Source organism: Prionailurus viverrinus, chromosome A3 (genome assembly GCF_022837055.1).
Source record: "Prionailurus viverrinus isolate Anna chromosome A3, UM_Priviv_1.0, whole genome shotgun sequence".
Lineage (NCBI taxonomy): Eukaryota > Metazoa > Chordata > Mammalia > Carnivora > Felidae > Prionailurus > Prionailurus viverrinus.
Genome location: NC_062563.1, coordinates 26,830,636 through 26,854,740, shown reverse-complemented (window position 1 = coordinate 26,854,740; position 24,105 = coordinate 26,830,636). Strand labels below are relative to the sequence as shown.

The 24,105-nt window shown below is 51.0% G+C and overlaps 1 protein-coding gene across 5 annotated transcripts; it reads left to right on the top strand.

Moving 5' to 3' along the window:
• Positions 1-6,177: 6,177 nt before the first annotated feature.
• Positions 6,178-23,204, top strand: CCM2L (CCM2 like scaffold protein). 5 transcript variants are annotated; one of them, XM_047853745.1, is made up of 10 exons: positions 6,178-6,245; positions 9,058-9,225; positions 10,773-10,856; positions 10,958-11,138; positions 11,932-12,404; positions 15,252-15,387; positions 17,651-17,714; positions 20,256-20,385; positions 20,968-21,106; positions 22,044-23,204. In XM_047853745.1, exons 1-10 carry the CDS (start codon positions 6,216-6,218, stop codon positions 22,352-22,354), a joined length of 1,716 nt encoding a protein of 571 aa, XP_047709701.1. In that variant the 5' UTR covers positions 6,178-6,215; the 3' UTR covers positions 22,355-23,204. The 5 variants fall into 5 exon arrangements, with proteins under 5 accessions (XP_047709701.1, XP_047709700.1, XP_047709703.1 ...); XM_047853744.1 differs by having other exon boundaries at positions 10,955-11,138; XM_047853747.1 differs by lacking the exon at positions 6,178-6,245 and adding an exon at positions 10,121-10,213 and having other exon boundaries at positions 9,091-9,225; positions 10,773-11,138.
• The last annotated feature ends 901 nt before the right edge of the window (positions 23,205-24,105 follow it).

Below are 24,105 nucleotides of genomic sequence, written 5' to 3'. Positions count from 1 at the left end.
GACCACAGGCCACGTCCTTTGGGGGTCCCACCAGAACACTCCCAGCACTGATGCTTCCCTTTCCACTCTGTCTCCAACTCCAGGAACCACTAGCCATGGCTGAGGGGCTGATTTCCCTCCCTCAGCACAATTCTGGTGATTCTCCCCTCCAGGTCCTCTCTTTGCTCCCTAATCGGTCCCGCTCTGGCCCACCCCTGTTTCCTATTCCTTCCCGGTCCCACCTCCTGGTATTTACTACATCTGTGCCATCCTTAGTCCCCCACCCCCACTCACCCCTCTGCGCTTCCCCCAGGAGGGGGAGGAGACCCCAAGCTGGGGCTTCTGTACTGAGACTCTTTTGTACACCACAAACTTTTTGTATATTTTTAATTTTGCTGCAACATGAGATATTAAAAGTCATTTCAGTACGTGCTGCTTGTGTCCTATTGTTTTGGTTGTTCTGGGCCAGAGGAAGGCAAAAAGGAAGGAGGGAGAAGGAAGGAAGGATATCTTCTGCCACAATCCCTCTGGTTCCCCTAAGAGATGAAGGCAGTTGGCTAGGAGAGGAACCCAGAGTACTCTGAGGGATTCTCTCCAAACGCTTCATTCTACAGATAAGGGGAAGAAAGAGATGCGGCTGGGGACAGACTTGCCTGGGGTCCCAGAACGAATCCAAGACAAAATCAGGACCCAGACTGATGTTCCTAACACCACTAGACCAAATATTTGTTGGGCACCTATTATGTGCCAGGCACTCTTCTAGGCACTGTGAACAAGAAAGATAAAAAAAACGAGCATGGTCTCTGCCCTCATAGAGCTTCCGTTCTAGTGAGTATTGCCCCTAAAAGATCTCCCTGCCTCCTCTCTGTGTAGTGGTTCTCTAACTTCAAAGTGCATCAGAATCACCTGGGTAGAGTTGGGGGCGGGTAATTTTAAATGCAGATTTCCATCTCCAGAATGGATAGAGCTTGCCTGGAAGTCTGCATTTTACAGGTTCTCCAGGAGATTCTGATGCAAGGGGTTTGAGAACCTCTCTTTGAGGCCCACTGCTTTAATGTATTCTCATCCTCTTAAAAATCTCATCACAATAGGTCTTTGCTTTAGAACCTCCATGGCTCCCCAGGGCCTTCAGGATAAAGAGTGAACCCTTTGCAAAATGCTGACTTTTCACTACTGGGCCCTGAATAGTCCTTGATCCTTATCTCCAACAGAGCCTCTCCAAACCGTTCATCTTCCTGTTTTTGTGAGCCTCTCCTGGCTCCCACCCAACAGCCTTTCTCGCCTTTCTTTCACGCAGGTGGAGCCTCACTTCCTGGGGACCCCCATCCCAAATGTTCCAGGAATGCAGCCTCTACCTGGCCCCAGGAAGCAAGTCAGAATTGGCCCAAGACAGGGGTTCTCAAAAGGTAGTCCCTAGACCAGCATTACCCGGATATTTGTTAGAAATGCTGATTCTCAGGCCCCACCCAGACCTACCTAATCAGCTACTGTGGGGTTGGTTGGGAGCAGCTTGTTTTTATGTCTTTCAGGTGATTCTGATACTCAAGTTTGAGAACCATTGCTCCAAAATGATTCCCCTGACTGAAGATTGGTGGGGGCAAGGGCATATGACTCAATTCTGTGAGGCAGAGACTTCTATGTGTCCCCCAGCAGCCATGCTCCCTTTTGTCTATAAAGGAACTTTTTTAGTTGGGCTGGTGGCCACCTGGGAGATTACATTTCCCAGTCTCGTTTGCAGTTAGGTGTGGCTAAGGAAACAAGTTCTAGCCAATGGGATGTGAGCAGTAGAATTTCGTATTACTTACAGGTTATCCCCTTAAACGGAGGGGTTGTGCTCTCCTCCGGCTAGGTTTACCTTTCCTATTGGCTGGACCAGAGCCTGTTGAAGGTGAGAAAAAAATCCTAGTATGGGGAGTAACAAGATAGGAAGCCCCTAGGTCCCAGACATCTGGAGCTGCCATGTCTGCCCCGACTGCTTAGGTGATAGAAGAGAGAAACTTCTATTATGTTTAAGCCACTGTTATTTGTGTCTTTGTCACAGTCAAAATATGTCCTGGCTCACACATCTGGCTCCTAGACTCCTCAGGGAAGTCTTTTGAAGAATCTGTGGGACAGGTGTTCCTTCACAATCAAAGAAGGGGAAACCCTTCAGCCTTATCAGGGGTTGATGGCCTCACAGACTGGTGCAGCCACTCTGGAAAACAGAATGGAGTTCCCTCAAAAAGTTAAAAATAGAACTACCCTATGGCCCAGCAATTGCACCACTAGGTATTTACTCAAAGGACACAAAAATACTGATTTGAAGGGGCACATGCACCCCAATGTTTACAGCAACACTATCAGCAATAGCCAAATTATGGAAAGAGCCCAAATGTCCATTGACCGATGAATAGATAAAGAAGATGTGGCATGTATATGTATACACACACACACACACACACACACACACACACACAGTGGAATATTACTCAGCCATCAAAAAGAATGAAATCTTTCTTGCCATTTGCAATGATGTGGATAGAGCTAGACTGTATTATGCTAAGTGGAATAAGCCAGTCATATGATTTCCCTAATATGTGGAATTTAAGAAACAAAATGGATGAACATAGCAGAAGGGAGAGGGGAAGAGAGAGAGAGGGAAGCAAACCATAAGAGACCCTTAACTACAGAAAACAAACTGGGGGTTGATGGAGGGAGGTGTGTGTGGGGTGGGCTAAATGGGTGATGGGAATTAAGGGGGGCACTTGTGATGAGCACTGGCTGTTCTATGTAAGCGATGAATCACCGAATTCTACACCTGAAACCAGCTTTACCATATATGTTAACTAAGTAGAATTGAAATAAAAAATTGAATAAAAAGGGGGGGAGTAGTTGATAGCATCACAAGCAGGACAGTGATGGATGGCATTGTGTCTGTATTATTCCAAAAGCCACTGCACCCATCTGGCCAACGGTATCAGTCTGCTGGGTCTCCGTAACAAAATATCGCAGACTGAGGGGCTCCAACAACAGAACTGTATTTTCTCCCAGGTCTGGGGGCCGGAAGCCTGAGATCAAGGTGCTGGCAGGGCTGGTTTCTTCTGAGGCCTCTCTCATTGGCTTTTGGTCGGCTGCCTTCTCGCTCTGTCCTCCTGTGGTCTTTCCTCTGTGTGTGCACCCCTCGTGTCTCTCTGTGTGTCTGAAGTTCCTCTTCTCAGGAGGGCACCAGTCAAATGAGATTAGAGCCCACTTTACAGCCTCATTTTAACTTAATCACCACTTTAAAAGCCTTATTTCCCCAAATAGCCACACTCTGAGGTACTGGGTATTAGGGCTTCAACGTATAATTTTGGCGGGGGTGGGGGGGACATAATTCAGCCCATAACAGCAGCACAGTAGGAAATGTATGGAACTTGATGTCATTTTGGGGTGCTCAATTAACCAGCCCTGAAATCAATTGCCTTTGGGCTTCTCGTCTTGAGAGGTAATACAGTTTCCTTACTGTCAAAGCCATCTTTGATTGGGCAGACTGTTCTTTGGAGCCAAAAGCATCACAACCCAGGCACTGTGTGTTTGCTCAAGCTGTTTCCTCTGCCTAGAGTGACCTATCTTCTGTATGTCCTTCAAGGCTCAGCTTGAATGCATTGGAGTTTGGTGAATGGCCCCTGATTCTGCCTTCCCCAAATGCTTGGCTTGTATCAGAGTTTTTGCTTATGTGTCTCTCCAGCTAGATCAGGGTCAGCATATGCACCATATACCTGCTGTCACATCCCCTCCTCCTGTCCCATGGCAGGCATTGATAATCAATCCCCTTTTGGTTCTGAGAGTAGATCTGGTTTTCATAATCTTCTACACAGAGCTCTAGGCAGCCCCTGCCAATCAACCGGAGGTGGCCCTAAAGAGATGAACCCTATTTGCCACAACTGTTAAGTCTTTGAGAACACGGACTTTGTTTCACTCATCTGTTTTGATTCACAAGCTACTTTTATTTTTTAAATTTTTTTAATGTTTATTTATTTTGGGGAGACAGAGACAGAGCGCAAGCAGGGGAGGGGCAGAGCGAGAGGGAGACACAGAATCTGAAGCAGGCTCTGGGCTCCGACCTGTCAGCATAGAGCCAGATGCGGGGCTCGAACCCACGAAATGCAGGATCATGACCTGGGCTGAAGTCGGATGCTTAACCGACTGAGCTATCCAGGCGCCCCCACAAGCTAATTTTAATAATCAATGTTACCATTGTATGCTTCTGTTCCCATTTAATCCCTGTAGCAGCCTTATGAGGCAAGCATCATCATTATCTTGCTGCTGACGCTTGAGACTCTGGGGCTCTGAAAGATGACCTGTTCCAGGTCATACCCATTTGAACCTAAGTCCACCTGTCTCCACCTATTTCCGCTGACATTTACTGAGCACATGAATTTACTGTTTGTGGCCCTGGGGTGGGCATGCAGGGAATGCAAAGATAGTTTGCTATTTCTAGCGGCATTCAGAACACTTCTCGTCCTATTTGGTATTCCCAGCAGTTCGGTGATACTTGGAGTTAGTCCAGGAATAACAGAAGTCCTCATTTTACAGATAGGGAAATTGAGGAATTCGGGAGTTGCTCAAGGGGTAAAGTGGGTGTTTGGGTGTCCTGGGTGTCAGGAGCTGTTAGGGATGGGGTTGCACATCCCAGCCTCTTCCTGTTGGGCCTGGCGGGCTGCTGGACATCTCACTTCCTGATGCTGGGACTTGACAGCCGGATATAGGGGAGCGGGAGGGAGTGGCTGTGTGAGCTAGCACTAAGCAGCCTGGACTATTTCTCCTCCCCCGAAAGGGAGGGAAGGCGGAAGGCTAGTGGTTGGAGGCTCCGTGGACCTCACACCCAGAAGCAGTGGGGAGCTCTCTCTCACTCCTGTGGGCACTGATCTGGCACACTCGAGCTCCAAAACAGTCCAATGCATTAGCCCCTGCCCTTCACAATTTCCAGCTGCTCTGTCTCATGCATAGTCAGATGCCTTTCCTGCCACACCTCTGACTGCAGGGCAGGGTATTTGGGATCATTGCTCCCATTGGAAAGATGAGGAAGTGAGACCCAGAGAGGTTACAATACGCAGTCTGCCCTAGATCATACAGCAAACTGGGACCTCTAGAACCCAGGTGTCATGGAGGTGTGGGTGGGTCAGTCAGAACCTCCCCAACTGTCCTGGGTGGGACAGGCTGAGCACACTGGCCCTAGAGGTAAGGAACTAGGATTCAGATCCAGACTTTCCAGAAATCCCAGGTCCTCCTCTTACAAACGCTATGACTTTTTCGGGTCAGCCTCTGCAGTGGAGGCTGACGGATAAATCTGTATAAATAGGTATAACGATACCCCAACGCTGTAAGGAATAAGAGAGATGAAATATGTAAAGTGCTCAGCACAGAACCACAAAAGGAAACTTGCCTCACTAAGATTCTCCCAAGAGACAGAAAAAGAGCCCGGGACACACAGACACATAGATAGGGAGGTAGTTAATATTCACGAAGCACTTCGTATGTGTCAGGAGCTCTTCTGAGTGCATTTAATCCTTACAAGGTCACCGTGAGGTCAGACCGGCATGATGCCCATTTTACAGATGGGGAAACGAGTGGATAAGGGACTTGTCCAAGGTCATCACCCTAGTAACTGGCGAAATCAGGATTCAAACTCCGGCAGCCTGTCCTCAAAGCCCATGAATACTGCCTCCTTAAGAGGAATGATTAATTTTTAATTAAGTATCCTATAGTTTGGGAAGCACTTTCCTACCCACTTTTGCATATGTTCCTCACCACAGAGAGGGAGGCAATTTCATTCCTAATTTATAGAGAGGAGGGGGCAACTGAGGCTGTGAAGGGAACTGACTTGCTTTGCCAAGGTCACACCACAAGGTCAGTGGCAGAAGTAGGGTTGGGATTTGGGATTTGCTGACTCCAAATCAGGGGACCCATCCCTAGCCTGACTCAGTTCCCAAGCGCCCCTCAACAGCAAGCCTTCTGGCTTCAGGCTGGAGGCGTTCTCCCCAGGACAGTTGCTCTGGCTGGGTTTCCTTCCACCCTTCAGCTGGAGGGGCCCAATGCTGCATCCTGCACCAGCCTCCATCCCCCCACCCCCCACTCGCTATCAGACGGGAGGGGCAGGAACTCCAGGGCTGGTGGAGTTTCCGACCAGGCAGGAAAAAGAACAAAGGAACTGTGTGGGGGGAGAGGGTGGAGGGGGTTGGCCAGGAGGGTGGCAGGAGTGGAGGGGACGCTTCACCATGGAATATGAAGTCAAGAAAGGAAAAAAGGTAGGTGGGAGGTTGGGAGGGATGCCAGGTAGAGAAATGTCCCTGGAGGGAGTAAAGTGGGGAGCCCGGGTGGGGGTGATGGGCAGCGAGTGGCATAAGTAGAGTCTTCCTTCTCATTTGGAAAGACCGTCCTTCCCACCCTTGGGCAACCAGACATTTGGGCTCAAACTCCCTAACCTGTCTCCCGGCTCTCAATGGCCTCTGCCATCCCTGGAAGGGACACTCAGGTACCTTCCAGGGAAACCCAGCCAGACAGATGACTTTGGGAGAGACTCTCAAACTGCTGCCACAGTTTTCCTGGGGTTTCCTCAGACTGAGGGACAGACAGACACCCAACAGACCCATTCCTCTTCTCCCTACCTCCCAGACAGAAGGACCTCAGCCAGGGCAGCTCTGTGCTATGAGGCTGTCTATCCAGGTTGAGACACCTACCTGCTCCCCTGCTGGGTTCCAGCCTCGTCTGCGCCCTGCCCCCCCAGATCCTCACTCCTCCTTACTGTCAGAAGCTTTCTAGTCTGGTTCCCTGGACACCTCACCTGGTTGTCTTTGCCATTCAGGGAGTCCCTCAGATTCCAGCGCCCACCCCTACCCATCCCTCTTCCCCCAAGAATCCTAGGTCAGGCTATGTGAATCGTGAGGGCTCAGAAGGGAGCCAAGACCTAGGTGCTTGTTCTCTCTCGGCTCATTCCTTCTGCAGATGTGCACTGAGAACTTATTTTGTGCCCCACACTGTGCCTGGTGCTGGTGATGATGGAGCAGTGAGCAAAGTCAGACAAGGTCTCTGCTCCCTCCCTGGAGCTCACAGCGTCTTTGGGGGAGGCACCTTTGAAGAAAAGCAGTTAATACAAAGTTGCATGAGAGACGCCATACATGGTGCTGGGGTACAGAATATTAGGGGACCCAGCCCTAGCCTGGTCAGCTTGAGCTGAGATCTAATGGGCGGAAGGAGAGAGGGTAGGGAAGTGTTTCAGGGGGAGGAATAGCATGTACAAAAGCTCTCAGTGGGAAGGAATGTAGCAAGCAAGATGGCCCTGTAGCTGGAGGGCAGGAGTGAGGGGACAGTAAGATAAGGCTGGAGAGGTGGGCAGGGCTGGACCACTGAGGGCCACAGACCAAACTTTTACCTTTACACTCCACTCTTACACGCATATTCACACACACAGAATAAAGTCCCGGCTCCACAGCTGACATTCAAGCCCTCTGTGACTTGTTCAACAGACCACACGCATCTTCTCCAGGCTCATCATGCTCAGCCAGCCCTGCCAGCCCCCACACGTTCGCACATGTCGTGCCCTCTGCCTGGAATGCCCTTTCCCAGACCGTGTGCTCTCATTTAGCAGAACCTCCATATATCTCATGCAGGCTCCATGATACTGGTTTTAAAATCTGGGCTGGGCACGCATCAGAATCACCTGGAGTGTTGATTAAAACATAAATTATTGGGGGGGGGGCACGCCTGGGTGGCTCAGTTGGCTGAGCAGCCAACTTCAGCTCAGGTCATGATCTCATGATTTGTGTTCAAGCCCCACGTCGGGCTCTGGGCTGACAGCTCAGAGCCTGGAGCCTGCTTCAGATTCTGTGTCTCCCTCTCTCTCTGCCCCTCCCCTGCTCACACTGTCCCTCTTTCTCTGTCTCAAAAATAAATAAACATTAAAATTTTTTTTTAAAAACCCACATAAATTATTGGGTCTTACCCCTAAGCTCTGATCCAATAGGTCTGGGATGGAAAGCGAGAATATGCGTATCTCTTAAGTTCCTTGGTGCCGCTGCTGATGCAGGAACCATACACTAAGAACTGGTCTAGAGTAGTGCTTTCCTGTGAGATTTAGATTCTGTTGGGCTGGGCTGGAGTCCTGGAATTGGCTTCTTTAACCTTGCTGTAGGCCATTTTTATGCAAGTGCCTGCTGGATTCTACTTAAACATACTTATTAACTATTTTTTTAAGTTTATTTTTACTTATTTTGAGAGAGAGAGAGAGAGAGAGAGAGAGAGAGAGAGAGAATGAGTGGGGAAGGAGCAGAGAGAGAAAGGGAGACAGAAGATCCAAAGCGAGATTCGCACTGACAGCAGGGAGCCCAATGCAGGGCTCGAACTCACGAACCACAAGATCATGACCCAAGTCATGACGCTTAACCAACTGAGCCACTCAGGTGCCCTTACTTATTAACTATTTCTAATTTTTAGGAAAGCACAGAGAATAGCTTAACAAATATCTCTGCATTCACCACTTGGCCACATTGAATCTTTTTTTTAAAGTTTATTTATTGAGAGAGAGGGAGAAAGAGAGAAAATGAGTGGGGGAGGGCCAGAAACAGAGAATCCCAAGCAGACTCTGTGCTGTCAGTGGGGCTCAGTCCCAGGAACTGTGAGATCATGATCTGAGCTGAAATCAAGAGTGAGACGCTTAACCGACTAAGCCACCCAGGCACCCCTCAGCCACACTGAATCTCAATATTTTTCTTACTTGTCCCAGCCTGGACCCACTCCTTATGCCTGGGCCTGGGCCTGGGCCTGGGCCTGGGCCTTAGCAGGGTCTCCGCCCTCATCTGGGTGTTTAGAATGGAGATTTTAGAGCCAGACTATTGGTTCTACTGCTAATAGCTGGTGATCTTCTCGGCTAGTTCTCCCTCTGAGGCTTAGTTTCTCCATCCATAAAATGGGGATCACAGAGGCACCCCTTCTGCAGAGTCTATGAGAATTAAATCAGGTAATAGGGAAATAGTTAAAATGTTGAATGTGGACGTGCTTGATAAAGTCAGTTGCTGTTATTACTGTTATTTCTCCTGCACACACCCCCCCCCCCCTGCCCAGGGCTTTGTCTCCCCCATCCGGAGGCTGGTGTTCCCCAAGGCCGCGCGCCGGGCAGCCTTTCGGACCAGCGTGAGTCGCCGGCCCCTGCACTCGATGCCCCTTTATCCCCCTGACTACCTCATCGACCCCCAGATTCTGCTGTGTGACTATCTGGAGAAAGAGGTCAAGGTACGTGTGGGATGAGGAGAAGGGTGGGCAGAATCTTGGGGCAAGGGGTAAAGGAGGGGTAAGGTTTTCCTCAACTCTCTTAAGGGTCCCTGGCAGGGTCTGAAAATTGAGCTGACAGACAGATTAACAGGAGAAAAGCGTACACATTTTATTAAATGTTTACATGTCCATGAGAGCCTTCGCGAGAGAGTGAAGGCCCAAAGAAGTGACCAGAGCACGAAGCTTTTGTATCTTTTTTACAATCCGTTAATTTGTGAAGAACTGACAAGGCAGAGGGGTGGGGGCTAGGGGTAGTAAACGGTGAAGAAAGAACAAGGTTTGTTTATACAGCCTTCTCAGCCCTAAATTCCTTCATGAGAAGGATGTCTGGCTCCCTTCCGGTACAGGGAGGGTACCTTTCATGTGGGAGATTCATCTTCTGCTTTCAGGGAAGAAAGGTAGGGGTGGGGGCAGGTCAGAGGGACCTTCCTGCTTCTACCATTTTCTTCAACTTCTTCAAGCTTAGGATATTCTGTAAGCCGAGGTGCCATATTTTGGGGTAGCATGTTCTGGATCCCGTCAGGAGAGACTGCACCTCTCCCCCACACCAAGCCCTGACCAGCCCAGTCTCACACAGGGGAGGCTCAAAGGAAAGAGACCTGGGTTCAAGTTAGCCGAGCTCCTGCCTTATGCTGCAGCCCTTCAGCAAATGATGTCCATCTGCTCAGCTTCAGTGTTGTCATCCCAGCACGAGCCTCAAAACCTACCCACAAGGGAGAGCAGATGGCAAAAGCCATACCTTCCTGTGAGATTTTACTGCAATAACGTTGTCGGTACTCAGTCTCCAGGGTAAAGGAACCCAGCTCAGCAAGCCACAGAGGACTTAGATCACTCAAGGCCTTTCTTCTATTTCAAGAGCACCATGAAGGAGCAGTGGAGAATCCTCATTGCCCAGGGAAGATTGCTATGGGGGTAGGAGTGTCAGGTTTGACAGGCTGCCCATTTAAATGTGAGTTTCAGATAAGCAATAACTACTTGTGTCGTATTAATATGTCCCAAATATTGCATGGGACTAAAAATATTTAAAATTTTTTTGAAGTATTCACTGTTTGTGTGAAATTCAAATTTAACTGGCATCTTGTATTTTACCTGGCAACGATATATGGAGGGTAAAGCTAACAGGTGCACATAAGAACTGGGCGCTGAAATTTCATAGAGAATAAAAGAAGAAGAAAAAAGTTTGATTGGTGGAATTCACCTAGAAGAACAAAACTATTACTCCATTATTTTAATGGAAAAAGTTAATTCTTACATTGAGTAACTTAAAGTTTGTGATAACATTAAGTTATAACTAAGAATGGATGGAGAATTATTGATTGATTGGGGACATCATTTTTTGGGTCTGGCTTCTGTGACCACCTTAAGAGTTATTATCAGGTTATTAATTAATTCAGATATGTATACCTCAGTCTATCTACATTGCCTCAGTGAGGAGGTCTGGGTCCTTCAAGGCTTCAAAGTGACTTCTCTCTGCCCTTCTCCCACCCACTCCCTCATTTTGTATCCAGTTCCTGGGCCACCTCACCTGGGTCACCTCCTCACTGAACCCCTCCAGCCGGGACGAGCTCCTGCAGCTGCTGGACACCGCCAGGGTGAGGCCCTGGAGAGGGGGGGAGGACAGGGTCTTGTCCCCTTCGCCCTCTCCCACCCGAGTTCCTCCGGGACCCAGGAGATCCGACCCACCCCGCAGCAGTTGAAGGAGCTGCCGCTGAAGACCACGGCGGAGCAGGACAGCATCCTGAGCCTGTCGGCCCGCTGCCTGCTGCTCACCTGGCGCGACAACGAAGAGCTAATCCTGCGTATCCCCACGCACGAGATCGCCGCCGCCTCCTACCTGCAGGACGACGCGCTGCACCTGCTGGTGCTTAAGACCGGTACAGCTGGCGGGGCCTGGCCAGGGGTAGGGCTGGGAGGTGAACAGGGTGAGAAAAGACCCAGCGTCTAGTCTTGGGAAAGGCGGGGGCGGGCAGGGGTGTTGAGGATGGATGGTGTGTGATGGAAAAGGCCTGAGCACGCTACTCTGAGACGAAGGGCAGGCCATGGCTATAAGCAAGAAGTCGCGGCCCAAGGTTGAGGTTGAAGGGTGGATCGCCACCAGCCTGAGGCCAGGTGCCGGGGCCTGAGAAGGCTGGAGGAGCCCAAATTCTGAGACCTGAAGTTAAAGCGCTTGTTGAAACAGAGCGAGATCGCTGCGCTCGGAGAGAGCTCGGGCTAGCAGCCGGGTCTGATCCAGGGGCGTGGCCATACGCCAGAGAGGCGGAGCTCGCGGCTGGGGCTTCGGCGGGACAGGTCAAACCCCGCCAGGCTAGGGGCGTGGCCTGGGGCCAGAGGCGGGGTTGAGGGGAAACCGGAATCAAAGAAGAGGTCTCTGAAACTAGAGACTGGGGCCGAGGTAGGGCCAACCGAGGGAGGAGACTGCCTGGCCACCGCCCTCAGACCAGACGCCAAGCGAGGTGTGGCGGGTGGAAAAGGCCTGCGGGACAAGACCAGGGTGGAGCCGAGGCCGGGGGGGGGGGGGGGGTGGGCCCGAAAGTAAGGGCACGGAGCGGGGCGGGTTTGGCCTCCAGACTTAGAAGGCAGAGGTGGGGCCACGCGCCGCTCGTCCCCAGCTGGCCTCCTGGGGGGCTCTTAGCCCGGGTCTCCTGACCGCCATCCCGCCACTCCTAGGTCTGGGCGTGGACCCGGTGCCAGCCGGCGTCGACGCCAGCCCCGGCGGCGCGGGGCGCGACCCAGGCCCGCCGGGCGCGGCGCCAGAGAAGCGGCGGGTGGGCACCACGGAGCGGCGCCACACCATCTGCAGCCTGGACTGGCGGATGGCGTGGGGCGGGGGCGCGGGCTCAGAGGCCCGGGCCGGGGGCGGCGGCGGCGGCGGCGGCGGCGGCAGCCTGGAGCGCCAGCGCGCCGGGGCGCGGGCGTCGGGCAGCTGGGAGCGGCGGCAGACGTTCAGCGGCAGCTGGGAGCGGCGGCACGGCGGCGGCGGCGGCGCGGGCAAGCCGGGCGGCAGCTGGGAGCGGAGGCAGGCGGGCGGCGGCGGCGGCGGCAGCTGGGAGCGGCGCCACCCGGGCTCCAACCCACTCGACCCGCAGGACCCCAGCCCCGACGCCTACTGCAACCTTGTCATCCTGGCTGTGGCCAACAGGGTGAGCCCGAGGGCACCCGGAGCCCCAGCGGCGTGCTCCCCGGGCACGTCCGGCGATGGAGGGCGCAGGTCTCCGTCCCACCCCGCCCTGTTCCTGGGGTCTACCCTGGCCTCTGTCCTTTCCCTTCCTGCGGCCCTGCCTAGGACTTCAGGTACTACCTGTGTGCCCACGACGCCAAAGGGCTTCTAATCTCCAGCCTGGACACCTCCAGGACTGTTGCCCCTTGCTGTCCCAGTGAGATGAAAACCCAGAATAGCCAAAACAGACCCCCTCCTCCAGCCTTGCTCCTTCTCCCACGTCGTCAATGTCAGCACTACCACAGTAACAATCATGAGGACACTAATCACCAGCATGAATGGAATGCCAACCCATGCCAGACAAGGAACCAGCATGAACACATTTCATTCTTTGACTAACCCCTAGAGGCAAATATTACAACCATCCCCATTCTGTAGAGAAGGAAACTGAGACCCAGAGGCTAAGTAATTTGTGCAACATCACACAGGAAGCAGGTGGTGGTTTCAACACTGGGATCCAGGAAGTTCAGAGCCTATACTCTTGTTAACTATGGCAGTCACCCAAGGCAGAAGCCTTCCATTCTTGCCTTCCCTCCCCTTCCCCCTTGCTTCATATTCATCCTTGCTTTTATTCATTTTGACCATCTTTACTGAGCAGCAACTTTGTCGTAGGCATTGGGCTAGGTGCTATGGATACAAAGATGAACAAGACATATTTGGTGGTTTCCCTTAAGGAGCTCACAATCTAGCAGACACCTTCAAGCCCTAGGCTGTCTAAACTTTTCCTCTGACCCATGGCCCCCAGCCCTCCCCCCTGCCCCAGCCCCAGCTCCCTTATATATATCTTAGTGAACAAAACAGTCTCGTGGATTTAAAACACCGAGAACTCCCCAAATTTTATCTTTCACCAAATCTCCAGGCATGTTTCTCCAATCAGCCTCTCCATTCGGTGGGCTGACGGCCATCACGAACTTAACACATCCAAAGCTAAGCACCCAATCTTCTCCCCCAAACCTGCTCCTCTCTTGGTCTCCTTGTTTTGATTAATGGCAGCTCTGTCCTTCCATTGTTCAGACCAAAACCTTGCAGTGATCCGTGGCTGCTCTCGTTCTCACACAGCCCATATCCATTCTGTCAACTCTATTGGCCCTATTTTTAAAATCTATCCCAAACCTATATACGTTTCCCCACCCTCTGCTGCCCCTGCCCAGGTCCATGGCCCATCTTCTGTCATCCAGATCACAGATTTGCCTCTCGCTTACAATCTGTACCCCCCACAGTCAGAGCAGTCCTGTTAACACATAAGTCACATCTTATCACTGCTCAAAATCTTCCTGAGGCTCCCCACTTCCCTCCAAGGAAAAGTTATTGTCCTTACAACTGCTTGTAAGACCACCCACGTTATAGTGGTGGCTGAAGTCCATTTCTTCTCTGGCCTCATCGCTTTCTGTGTCCCTCTTTATACACTCTACTCCAGCTGGACTGGTCTCCTTAGAGAGTACAAGAGACCTGTGCATTCTGGATGGTTCACCGTGATATTGCTATCACCTGGCACCCAATAAGTATTGAACGAATGGGTGAAATAATGTATATTATAGTATTATACCTTATGATGCAGACCGAAAAGAAAACAAGCAGATTGCAGTGGTAATGAAGGAGGAGATCCAGTTTCCATAGAGAGAGTTTGCTCCTTTTAACCTGAAAGGTGAAGGGGAGCAAAAAGCAAGGCGAAAAGCCAGGAAAATGAATTCCAAGCAGAGGGAACAGTGTACCCTGTTTATCGCACTGGATGGTGAGGGCTTTAGGATACAGACCTCATCTGAGACTCCAGAGCCTGGCCCAGTGCCTGAAACAGGACTAAATGAGAATTTGCAAAATGAGTAAATAAACCAAGAGTTGCATTCCAGGAGTATCTGATTCCCTGGCCTCCTATCCAAGGCCTTGTGGTCCCAAGGAGGGTACAGGAGTTAGAGTCAAAAAATCTGAGTGCCAGTAGTAACCAACGCTGTGAACTTGCTATATTAGCCTGGGCAAGTTACCTAACCATTCTAAGCCTCGGTGCCTTTAACTATAAAATAAGAATACTCTCTTCCCTGCCTATTTCTATTATAAGGATCAATCCTGCCTATTGTGGCTTACATTTTAATGTATACTCTGGGCTTTTTTAGAGGCAAAAATATGAAATAGTATCATGAAGATGGTCTCATCAGTTATTGTCTTTCTGTGTCTCTTGCTTAGACATAAAGAATTAAATTAGGCAAATTCCCTTCAAATTTGCAGTCTCAAAAAAAGTTTCACCCAAGAATTGAAATTCCTGCCTTCTATCAGGAGACTGAGGTTTGTGTATTCATCCTACTTCCATTTTTGCCCTGGATGCCGGGAAGCTCATATCTAAATATGGCATCCAGTAGCAGTAACTATGTTGAGTCTAAAATTTTCACACATGTGATTCTTCCTCTTCCTAGTATGTAACAGGAGACCTGGGTTCTAGTGCTGGCTAATCACTTTACCTCTCTGAGCCCCAACTTCCTACTGACAAATTTAAACTAGGGCTTATTTTAGATAGGCTTCAGGAGGTCCTATGAATCCCCCAGAAGTTTGGGGTGCGTTTTTCAGAGCAGAAGACTTAGGGTTGCTGCTGGACTCTATATAGGAGTCTAAGACCCAGAGGGTGGCCATGTAATTTTGATAGGAAATGCTCTGCAAGTCGATATAAAGGTGCCCATAGATGCACGTGTGGCCCAGTGAACCTCTTCACACTGTTTGAGGAAACAGAGGTGTCCTGGGCACTGGAGAGGCCCTGAGTGCTCTGTCCTCCTCCCTGGGCCAGGATGCTGCCGAGGAATCCTGTGCCCTCATCTGTCAGGTCTTCCAGATCATCTACGGAGACCAGAGTATCGAGTGCGTGGACCGGGCCGGCTACCACTACACGTCAACGCCTGAGCGGCCGTGGCTGTGCAGTCGCAGTGAGTACTGGAACTCCTGGCCACCCCTCCTGTGAAACACCCCAAAAGGCCGGCGAGGACTCCGGGACTCAGGGCCAATGAAAGCCTGTAGGGGCCCTGATCTCTACCGCAATTATAGTGTACTCCCCCCTTATGTAGTTAAAATGAAATGTCAGTTTTCACGGTGACCTCAAACTTAGCTTCTGCACAACGTTCTGGTTGCCAGATTTGGAATGAGCCCCTCAGAGCTGAACTTTTCTCTCTCCCTTCTGTTTCTGATGTCCCTTCTTTGCAGAAATGCAAGCACACGCATTGTCTGTTTACTGAGCTGTCTAGCCCTGCTAGGATTCTAGGTCAAAACCAAGATTTCCAGGCCCACCCTTGAACGCAATCAAAGGCTAGAATGAGAATGAGACTAGGAGAGGCATTTATTGAGCACCAACTATGTGCCAACCACAGTACCACTGTGACTCATAGCAGCCTTGTCGGTCCTATTTGCCACTGTATCCCATGGGCCAAGCAGAGGTCCAGGGACATCATAGGTGCTCCTAGATAAAAGACTTCTTTGAGACCTTATGATTCTAATTTTACAGATGAGGACATTAAGGCTCAGAGTAGTCAATGCATTGCTCAAGGTCACACAGCTGGTAAGTGGCAGAGTCAGGATTCAAACCCAGGTGTCTGATTTCTTTTTATTTTTTAAAAAAATTTTAATGTTTGCTTATTTTTTGAGAGAGAAAGAGAACGTGTGCAAGCAAGGGAGGAGCACAGAGAGAGCGAGACACAGGCTGCAGGGTCTGAGCTGTCAGCACAGGGGCTGACACGGGGCTTGAACCCACAAACTGCGAGATCATGACCTGAGGTGAAGTCGGACACTTAACCAACTGAGCCACCCAGGCACCCTGGTGTGTCTGATTTCTAAAGCTCCTATCTGCAACAGCCTTGCTCCCATGCTGCCTTCAAGGCTGCTAAGTGAATTTCCTCAGCCGCAGCCCCCTCAACGTGGTCCCTGTCTGCAAAGCTCCAGGAACAGAGCGACAGCTCATTACTTCTGCAGGCACCCCCATCTGTAGGAACTGAGGTTATTAGGAAGTTGGGATAGTTCATCAACTCTCACAGGATGAGATAAACAAATGAGCAAATGATGGATAAATAAATGAGTCAACAAACATTCCAACAAATTCATTTTTTTTTTCTTTAAAGATTTAATTTTTTAAAAGTAATCTCTAGGGGCGCCTGGGTGGCTCAGTCGGTTAAGCGGCCAACTTCGGCTCAGGTCATGATCTCGCGGTCCGTGAGTTCGAGCCCCGCGTCAGGCTCTGTGCTGACGGCTCAGAGCCTGGAGCCTGTTTCAGATTCTGTGTCTCCCTCTCTCTGACCCTCCCCCATTCATGCTCTGTCTCTCTCTGTCTCAAAAATAAATAAACGTTAAAAAAAATTTTTTTTAAGTAATCTCTATACTTGGGGGCTCGAACTTGTAACCCTGAGGCCAAGAGTCACATGCTCTACTGACTGAGCCAGCCAGGCACCCCCAACAAATTCAACAAGTATTTATTGAGCACCTGCTATCACCAGGACATACTGGTGAGCAAAACCAGGTGTGGCCCTGCCCTCACAGCCTTGCATTGCTAGGTAGGCCGACAGTAAATAGGTACACAAAATGTAACCACGTGCTGTACTCTGCAGACATAGACTGAGGAACCAGCCTCACCTGGGAAATCAGGGCGGTGTCCTGAGGAAGTGACACTGAGGTGAGCCAAGATCAGAAGGGTAAGGCTAGTGGAGTCAGAGAAGTAACAGGACTAGGTATAGAGCAAGTTCTCTGTGAACAGTGCTGCTATTCTCTGGAGATCTTGGGTTCCTTTCCCTCAAAGTTCTTTTTTGTTCTCGCCTCAGACATGTACAGTTTTCAAAACATCCCCTCACCTGTTCCCTCACCTGCTGTTCTCAAGACCACTCCTCCCCCCCCCCCCCCCCGCAAGGCAGGCAGGCAGGTGGTATTGTCCCAACCTTGGGGAAGTTGAGGGCAGGGAGAGAGGAGGTGAGTTGCCCAAGGTTGGCTGTGAGTTGGTGATGGGGGCAGGTTTCATGGTCAAAATCTTCCAGCAGCTGCCCAATTTCACTCAAGAGTAAAAGCTAACACCCTTACAGTTGCTTACAAGGCCATCCGTGCTCCAACCACCATCCCAACCATAGGGTGGGACTGGGGTTGGGGGCTCAGGGAGCTGGGGACGTTGGTCCTTTCTCTGCTGCCTCTAACAGCCCCTCTGTCTGCTGACCCCAGGTGAGAGCTGCCGCACAGACGGGACATACGCCTATGACGCCGACTTCAGCTGCTGCAGCTCCTTGTGGGTACCGCCCCACCCCCACCTTGCACAAATAGGGTCTCTCTTCTAGGCATTCTTGAGCTCCCTGTGGGCAAGAGAGGGTGGGTGAAAAGGACCCCACCTCGATTTGTCCTGACGCCCTGAGCCCTGAGGAGGGTAGGCGAACTGACCTCTCCGGGCTCTAGTGAGCTCATAGGATCCAGACCCAGACCCTAAGAGGCCTGGAGGACAACCGGAACCCTGAGTGGTTTCCACGTAGGCCTGTAGTTCTCTGCCAGTCATCCAGACACAGTGGCCTGCCTAGTCCCAAATCACAGCTAATGCCAAAAACTAATTTTGGTTTAATTCCATGTAATAGAAAACCCTAAAAAGGATTTAAGTTTTAAATAAGATCGAGCTTCCCCCCCCCCCCCTCACCTCTTACGTAAAACAGATCAGGAGTTTATGGCCCTTATGGTCATCGAGGGTCCAGGTCCTCGGCACCTGGTTCCGTACTCAGAGTTACCTCATGGACCAAGATGATGGTCAGAGCTCCAGTTATCACAATGGCAATGCCAGGGATGCTCGGATCCCGGCCTGATGACTTCTGCATATGTCTTAGTGGCCAGGACTTGGTCACATGGTCACAGCTAGCCGCCTCAAGGCTGGAAAATGTAGGAGGTAAAACAAAACAAACAAAACAAAACTCAGTTGGCCATATTGTCCAGGGTTCTGTTTGGTATGACTAACCACGCTAGCACTGAGGGGTTTCCCAGGACTTGGGATTTTCTATACTAAAACCAGGAAAGTCCCAGGCAAACTGGAACAAGTTGGTCAAAGTTAGTTCTCTTACTAAGGCCTCTGGCTTGACAGGTATCAGGCTCTGCCACTAATATATGCCCTACTTTTATTTTTTTTCCCTCTTCTGTGTCAGTATTTGTGGCTTCCTTATACTGTGTGCCCTTGGGCTAGTCCTTAACCTGATATCTGCTGCCAGATCTGGATCTGCTAGAGTCATGATAATGACTAACATTTGTGCTTGCTGTGTGCCTAGTGCTGTTCTATAAAGCACTTCATTTTTTTTTTTAAAGTAAACTCTACTCCCAATGTGGGGCTTGAACTCATGACCCCAAGATCAAGAGTCACGTGCTCTGCCAACTGAGCCAGCCAAGAAAAATCTACGTAGCAACATTACAGTGGCTGCTGTTTATTTATTGCTTCTAGTCTATGACTCTGAGCGCTGTACGAATAGACTCCTCTAATTCTGATGACGTCAATGTTTGTCATCCCATTTTACACATGGAGAAACTGAGGAATGGAGAAGCTAAGCAGGCTTGCCCAAGGTCAAGCTGTAGGCTTCAGATTTGAACCCAAGCAGCCTAGCTCTAGGTCCACACCCCCTAACCACGATGCTACACTGCTTTTCTGTAGCTAATCATAGAAGATGGTTCTGGAACAATTTAGAAACCAGAAGGCAGGTTAACTTTTTTTTTTTACTTTTTTTTTTCATAAAATGTTTCATTTATTTTTGAGAGAGAGACAGAGCATGCGCGGGGGAGGGGCAGAGAGGGAGGGAGACACAGAATCTGAAGCAGGCTCTGAGCTGTCAGCACAGAGCCCGACACAGGGCTCAAACTCATGAACCATGAGATCTTGGGCAGGTTCATTTTTTTATTAAGCAAGAATTATTGAGTACCTTTCATGTACCAGGCACTGTGCTGTGTGCTAGGGTTACGGTGGGGAACCATACAAGGATGAGACCCGTGACTGGCACGCAGTAGGTACTCAACAAATAAGAAACCAAGGTTCCTGCTCCTGCATGGTTTATCATGCAAGCACACTTGCAGTGTCTAGCACAGGAGACGATAAAGTCATTATTTAACAGAAATAAGCATTAACGATAACTAAAGAGAACGAGCACTTCAGAGCACTGAGAGAGACCCATGGGGAGCCTACCTCTTTGGGGGTCAGGAGGGCCTCTCAGAGCTCATGAAACTTGAACCGAGGCCCAGAGGAGGAGAGGGGAAGAGCATTCTGGGCAGCGGGGCAGAAAGTGCAAGGGCTCTGAAGCAGGAGGACAAAGCTTGGTGCATTTGAGGAGCAGCCAGGAGGCCACCGTGGATGTCGGTGGGGAGGACCTGGGAAGGCCTTGCGTGTCATGGGTAGACTTATGAGTTTGTGACCACCTTTGACAGAGGATCAACCCAGTCATGGGGAGGGGAAGGTCAGAGAAAACTTTCCCGAGAAGGTGACATTTAAGCTCCAATGATGAGTAAGCGTTAGTTGGACAAAAGATAGGGTAGAGAGGCATTCCAGGCAGAGGGAACGGCATGTGCAAAGGCCCAGAGGTAAAGAGGTACTTGAAGTATTAGAGAAGATGGCAGAGAGGCCTGAGCACACAGAGCAAGGGTGAGATGAGGCTTCAGAGGCAGCCAAGGGCCAGATAAGTGGGGCTTTGGAGGCCAAAATGGGATCTAGGATGAAGCCCAGAGCATCAGTAGCTGTGCCCTCCCTCCCCCACCTGCTGTAGGGAGAGGAGCTAGAGGAAGGTGAGTGAGAGCCCCATTCTGCCTGTCTCTGCAGCAATGGCTCCCAGGATACATTTGAAGCGTGTTACAGTGGCACGTCCACACCCTCTTTCCACGGCTCCCACTGCAGCGGCAGCGACCACAGCGGCCTGGGCCTTGAGCAGTTGCAGGATTACATGGTCACGGTGAGCAGGGGCTGGCAATGTGAACAGCACAAGCAAAGGTCTGGAGGCTGGACAAAACACAGAGAGTATTTCAGGAATCCTGAATAATCCTGGACATAACTGAAGTAGACCTTGGAAGATCGGGGGCGGGGTGGTGGCGGGGGATATGAGGTTAGGAAAGTAAACTGGGCAGCTTATGAAAGCCTTCACTAATGTCAGCTAGCATTCATTGTGTGTCGTCTGTAGAGCAGGCACTGTTCTAAGCACATTTTATGCATTTATTTTAATCCTTTCAACAGCCAAAGAGGGAGGTGCCATCATTATCTTTACTATATATAAGAAAAGCAAGGGTCAAGGAGGTTGCCCCCTACCCAAGATCACAGAGCTGATCAACCAAGGGGCCAGGAACATCTGAACTCAGGCACATCTCGTGCTTAGATTCAGCCCAGTGTCTGCATGCCCCCCCCCCCCCCCGAGTAGGCCATGGGAAAGGTTTTGGGGGAGATGTTGGCCACATACACCCTTACAGAGGGTTTGGGTCTTTTAGGCAAAGGCTGGGTGGGGATTGCTCCCTGGGACTGACCTTGGATGTTGTCCCCACAGCTGCGGAGTAAATTAGGGCCCCCCGAGATCCAGAAGTTTGCAATGCTGCTGCGGGAGTACCGGCTGGGGCTGCCCATCCAGGACTACTGCTCAGGCTTGCTGAAGCTCTATGGGGACCGGCGCAAGTTCCTCCTCCTTGGTGAGCCCCCTGCCACACCCCCCGAGATCAGGCAAGGACCCTACTCCCAACTGGTCCACGACACTCCCGATTAGGCATCAGGCTAGAAGCGTTTTCTCCTAGTCCTCAGCCTCCGATAAAGCCAAGATCATGAAATCCATGGCACATTTAAGGAGACAGGCGCAGGGCAGGGAGGGACTTGCTTGCAGTCACAGCCCATCAGGAGAGAGCACTGGTATATCCATTCACCTTCATAGCAAAGCTGGGGTGGTGGGGGGAATATTCTCCCCATTTACCCCATGTGGCAGCTGACGCTCAGAGAGGCTGAGGCACTTGTCCAAGATCACACAGCTGGTAAGGAGGGCTGATCATAATAACAGGAATAATATTAATAAGCTAACAGGTAATATCTTTGTCAAGCATCATCTCACTGAATGCTTCAGTTTGGGAAGGTAGAAACTCTCATTTGCCCCCATTTGGCAGATGAGCAAAATGAGGCCCAGAGAAGCAAAGTAAAGTGCTGAAGTCACATAGCTTGCAAGTGGAGATGGAAGCAAAACAAGCTGACTTGTATGAAGCACGCAGTGTGCTGGCGCCTCCTCACATCCCCCCCGCCCCCCCCCCCCCCCCCCCCGGAGAAGAGGTGCAATCATCTCAGTTCCACAGGGAGGAAAGTAAGGCCCAGAGCAGCTGTTTAATGAGGGTCACACAACTAATAAATGGGAAAGTAGCAGTTGCAATAATGACAACAACGATAAGCTAATGTGTAGTGAGCATTTACTATGTGCTGAGCATTAGGTCATTGTTCTCTGGCTCAGAGTCAAGGAACTTGTGCAGGACCACACAGCCAGAGAGCGGGCGGGCTGGGGATTTGAACTCGGTTCTCCGGAGAAGGTGATTCCACGATGGGAGGGGAAGGGCTGAACCCTGAGGTGTCCCTCTGCCCCTGGCCCCGCAGGGATGCGGCCCTTCATCCCGGACCAGGACATTGGCTACTTCGAGGGCTTCCTGGAGGGCGTGGGCATCCGCGAGGGGGGCATCCTCACCGACAGCTTCGGCCGCATCAAGCGCAGCATGAGCTCCACGTCGGCGTCGGCCGTGCGCAGCTACGACGGGGCGGCCCAGCGGCCCGAAGCGCAGGCCTTCCACCGGCTGTTGGCCGACATCACGCATGACATCGAGGCGCTGGCACCGGACGATGAGAGCACCGACGAGGAGGCCAGGGACTCCCCGGGTGGGGGCGACACGGTTGAGGACAACTACCTGTAGCCGCCACCCACGCAGAAGGCGGGGAAGCATCCTCAATCCCACCTGTGTCTCACTCGCTCCTGCCTGTGGGACCCCAGCCCCAGGGCCCCGCTCCCGGGGTGTCCAACCTCGCCCTTGGCGCTCCAGTCCCTGCAATACCGAGAATGTCCTGCAGGGGGCGGGACCCCAAAATCGCAGGCAGTTGCCGGAGGCTCAGCCAGCCCCTCTGCCAGACCTGGGTGGGCAACATTCTACTGTGTCACTAGCCCCAGGTGCCAGGGACAGCCCCTCTCTCCCGCCACTCCTGCAGCTTTCTGGAGGCCAAAGGACAGATGAGGAGTGGGCTCCACCTGCTGACAGACTGAGAAAAGACTTCCCAGAGCCCAGAGACCTCTTGTTCTTCCCATTTTACAGTTTGAGAAACTGAGGTTCAAAAAAAGGTGAAGGAACTTGAGGAAACCTCCTATTTCTTCTGAGATATTACCTCAAAGTACACATACAATAGCGTAGAGGGCCTTTTTAAGACTCTAAATGGCAGGGTCGCCCCTCCCCTGATGGCAGGAATTGGATCACCAGTGTGGCATATCTCCACTGACAGTTGGGTCAGAGGTAGGTGATGGGGGTCCCAGTCTTGGCCCTAAGACTCTGAACAAGTTGCTTGTTCCGATCTTGGATTGGGAGCCAGACAGACCTAGGTCTCCTGTCTGGTTCGTGTTCTCACCCCTTGGTGACTTCCATTCCCTAATCTGTCCCATGAGGTCGGCCCCATCCACCTCACAGGGTTGGTTGTGGGGATTAACAAAAGCACAAGGCCTTAGTGCTGGGTCTAGCCCATAGTAGGCACTCAATAAATGTTCCCTTCCGCTTCTAACACTTTCGGACTTGGTGTACCTGTCTTGGCTGGGCGCAGTACAATGGAAACTGAGGTGGGGGGCAGATGTAAGAAGATCTTTGGGGAAGTTTGTGAAGAGGAACTAGGACTTGCCCTTCGTGGCCCTATTACACCCTGGCTCTGTGCTCAAGCCCCAAATGAAAAGTACCTGAGACTCCACAGGCTATCATCACAGGGGTCCGGGGTGGTTCAAGAAACCTGACAGCCAGGTTGGAGAGGTTAGAGAAGTCGGCATGAGGACAGCTTCAACACAGCCTGAGTAAAGGCTTGGAAGCTAGAAGGAGTGACCCCTGAGAGGGGGCCAGAGACTCACGCAGAAGTGCCGAAACTTATTTGTAAAGCTTTAGAGCCTTCCATGGCCAGACACATGGTCCTTACCGTGAGGTAGGTACAATTATCACCAATTAAAAAATTTTTTTAAATATTTATTTATTTTTGAGAGACAGAGAGAGACAGAACATAAGCAGGGGAGGGACAGAGAGAGAGAGAGAGAGAGAGAGAATCAGAAGCAGGCTCCAGGCTTTGAGCTGTCAGCACAGAGCCCAATACGGGGCTCGAACTCGCAGACCGTGAGATCATGACCTGAGCCAAATTTGGCTGCTTAACAGACTAAGCCACCCAGGTGCCCCTAATTATCACCAATTTTAAAGTAATATTATTATTAGGGCTTCAGGTCCAGGGTTCCAGGATTTATACTCAGTTTGTAGCAAATGATGTTTTCTTTTGCTTTATTCCCCCCTCTATCCACCCATTCCCCCCCTTCCTTCCGCTCCCCACCGTGGGCACCAACCCTATGTGTTGATCTACGTCCTGGATGTAAAATACACATACGTCCTAGACGTAAAATACACAATGCATCGTGTGTGTATTTACACCACAT

What these genes read in the sequence shown, in the direction of transcription:
- CCM2L (XM_047853743.1), top strand. Translation starts at nt 10,562, where the DNA reads ATGGATGGAGAATTATTGATTGATTGGGGACATCATTTTTTGGGTCTG. An exon ending in TCCTGGCTGTGGCCAACAGG is followed by an intron (nt 12,405 to 15,251) that starts GTGAGCCCGAGG and finishes TCCCTGGGCCAG; the next exon opens with GATGCTGCCGAGGAATCCTG. An exon ending in TTCAGCTGCTGCAGCTCCTT is followed by an intron (nt 17,715 to 20,255) that starts GTGGGTACCGCC and finishes CTGTCTCTGCAG; the next exon opens with CAATGGCTCCCAGGATACAT.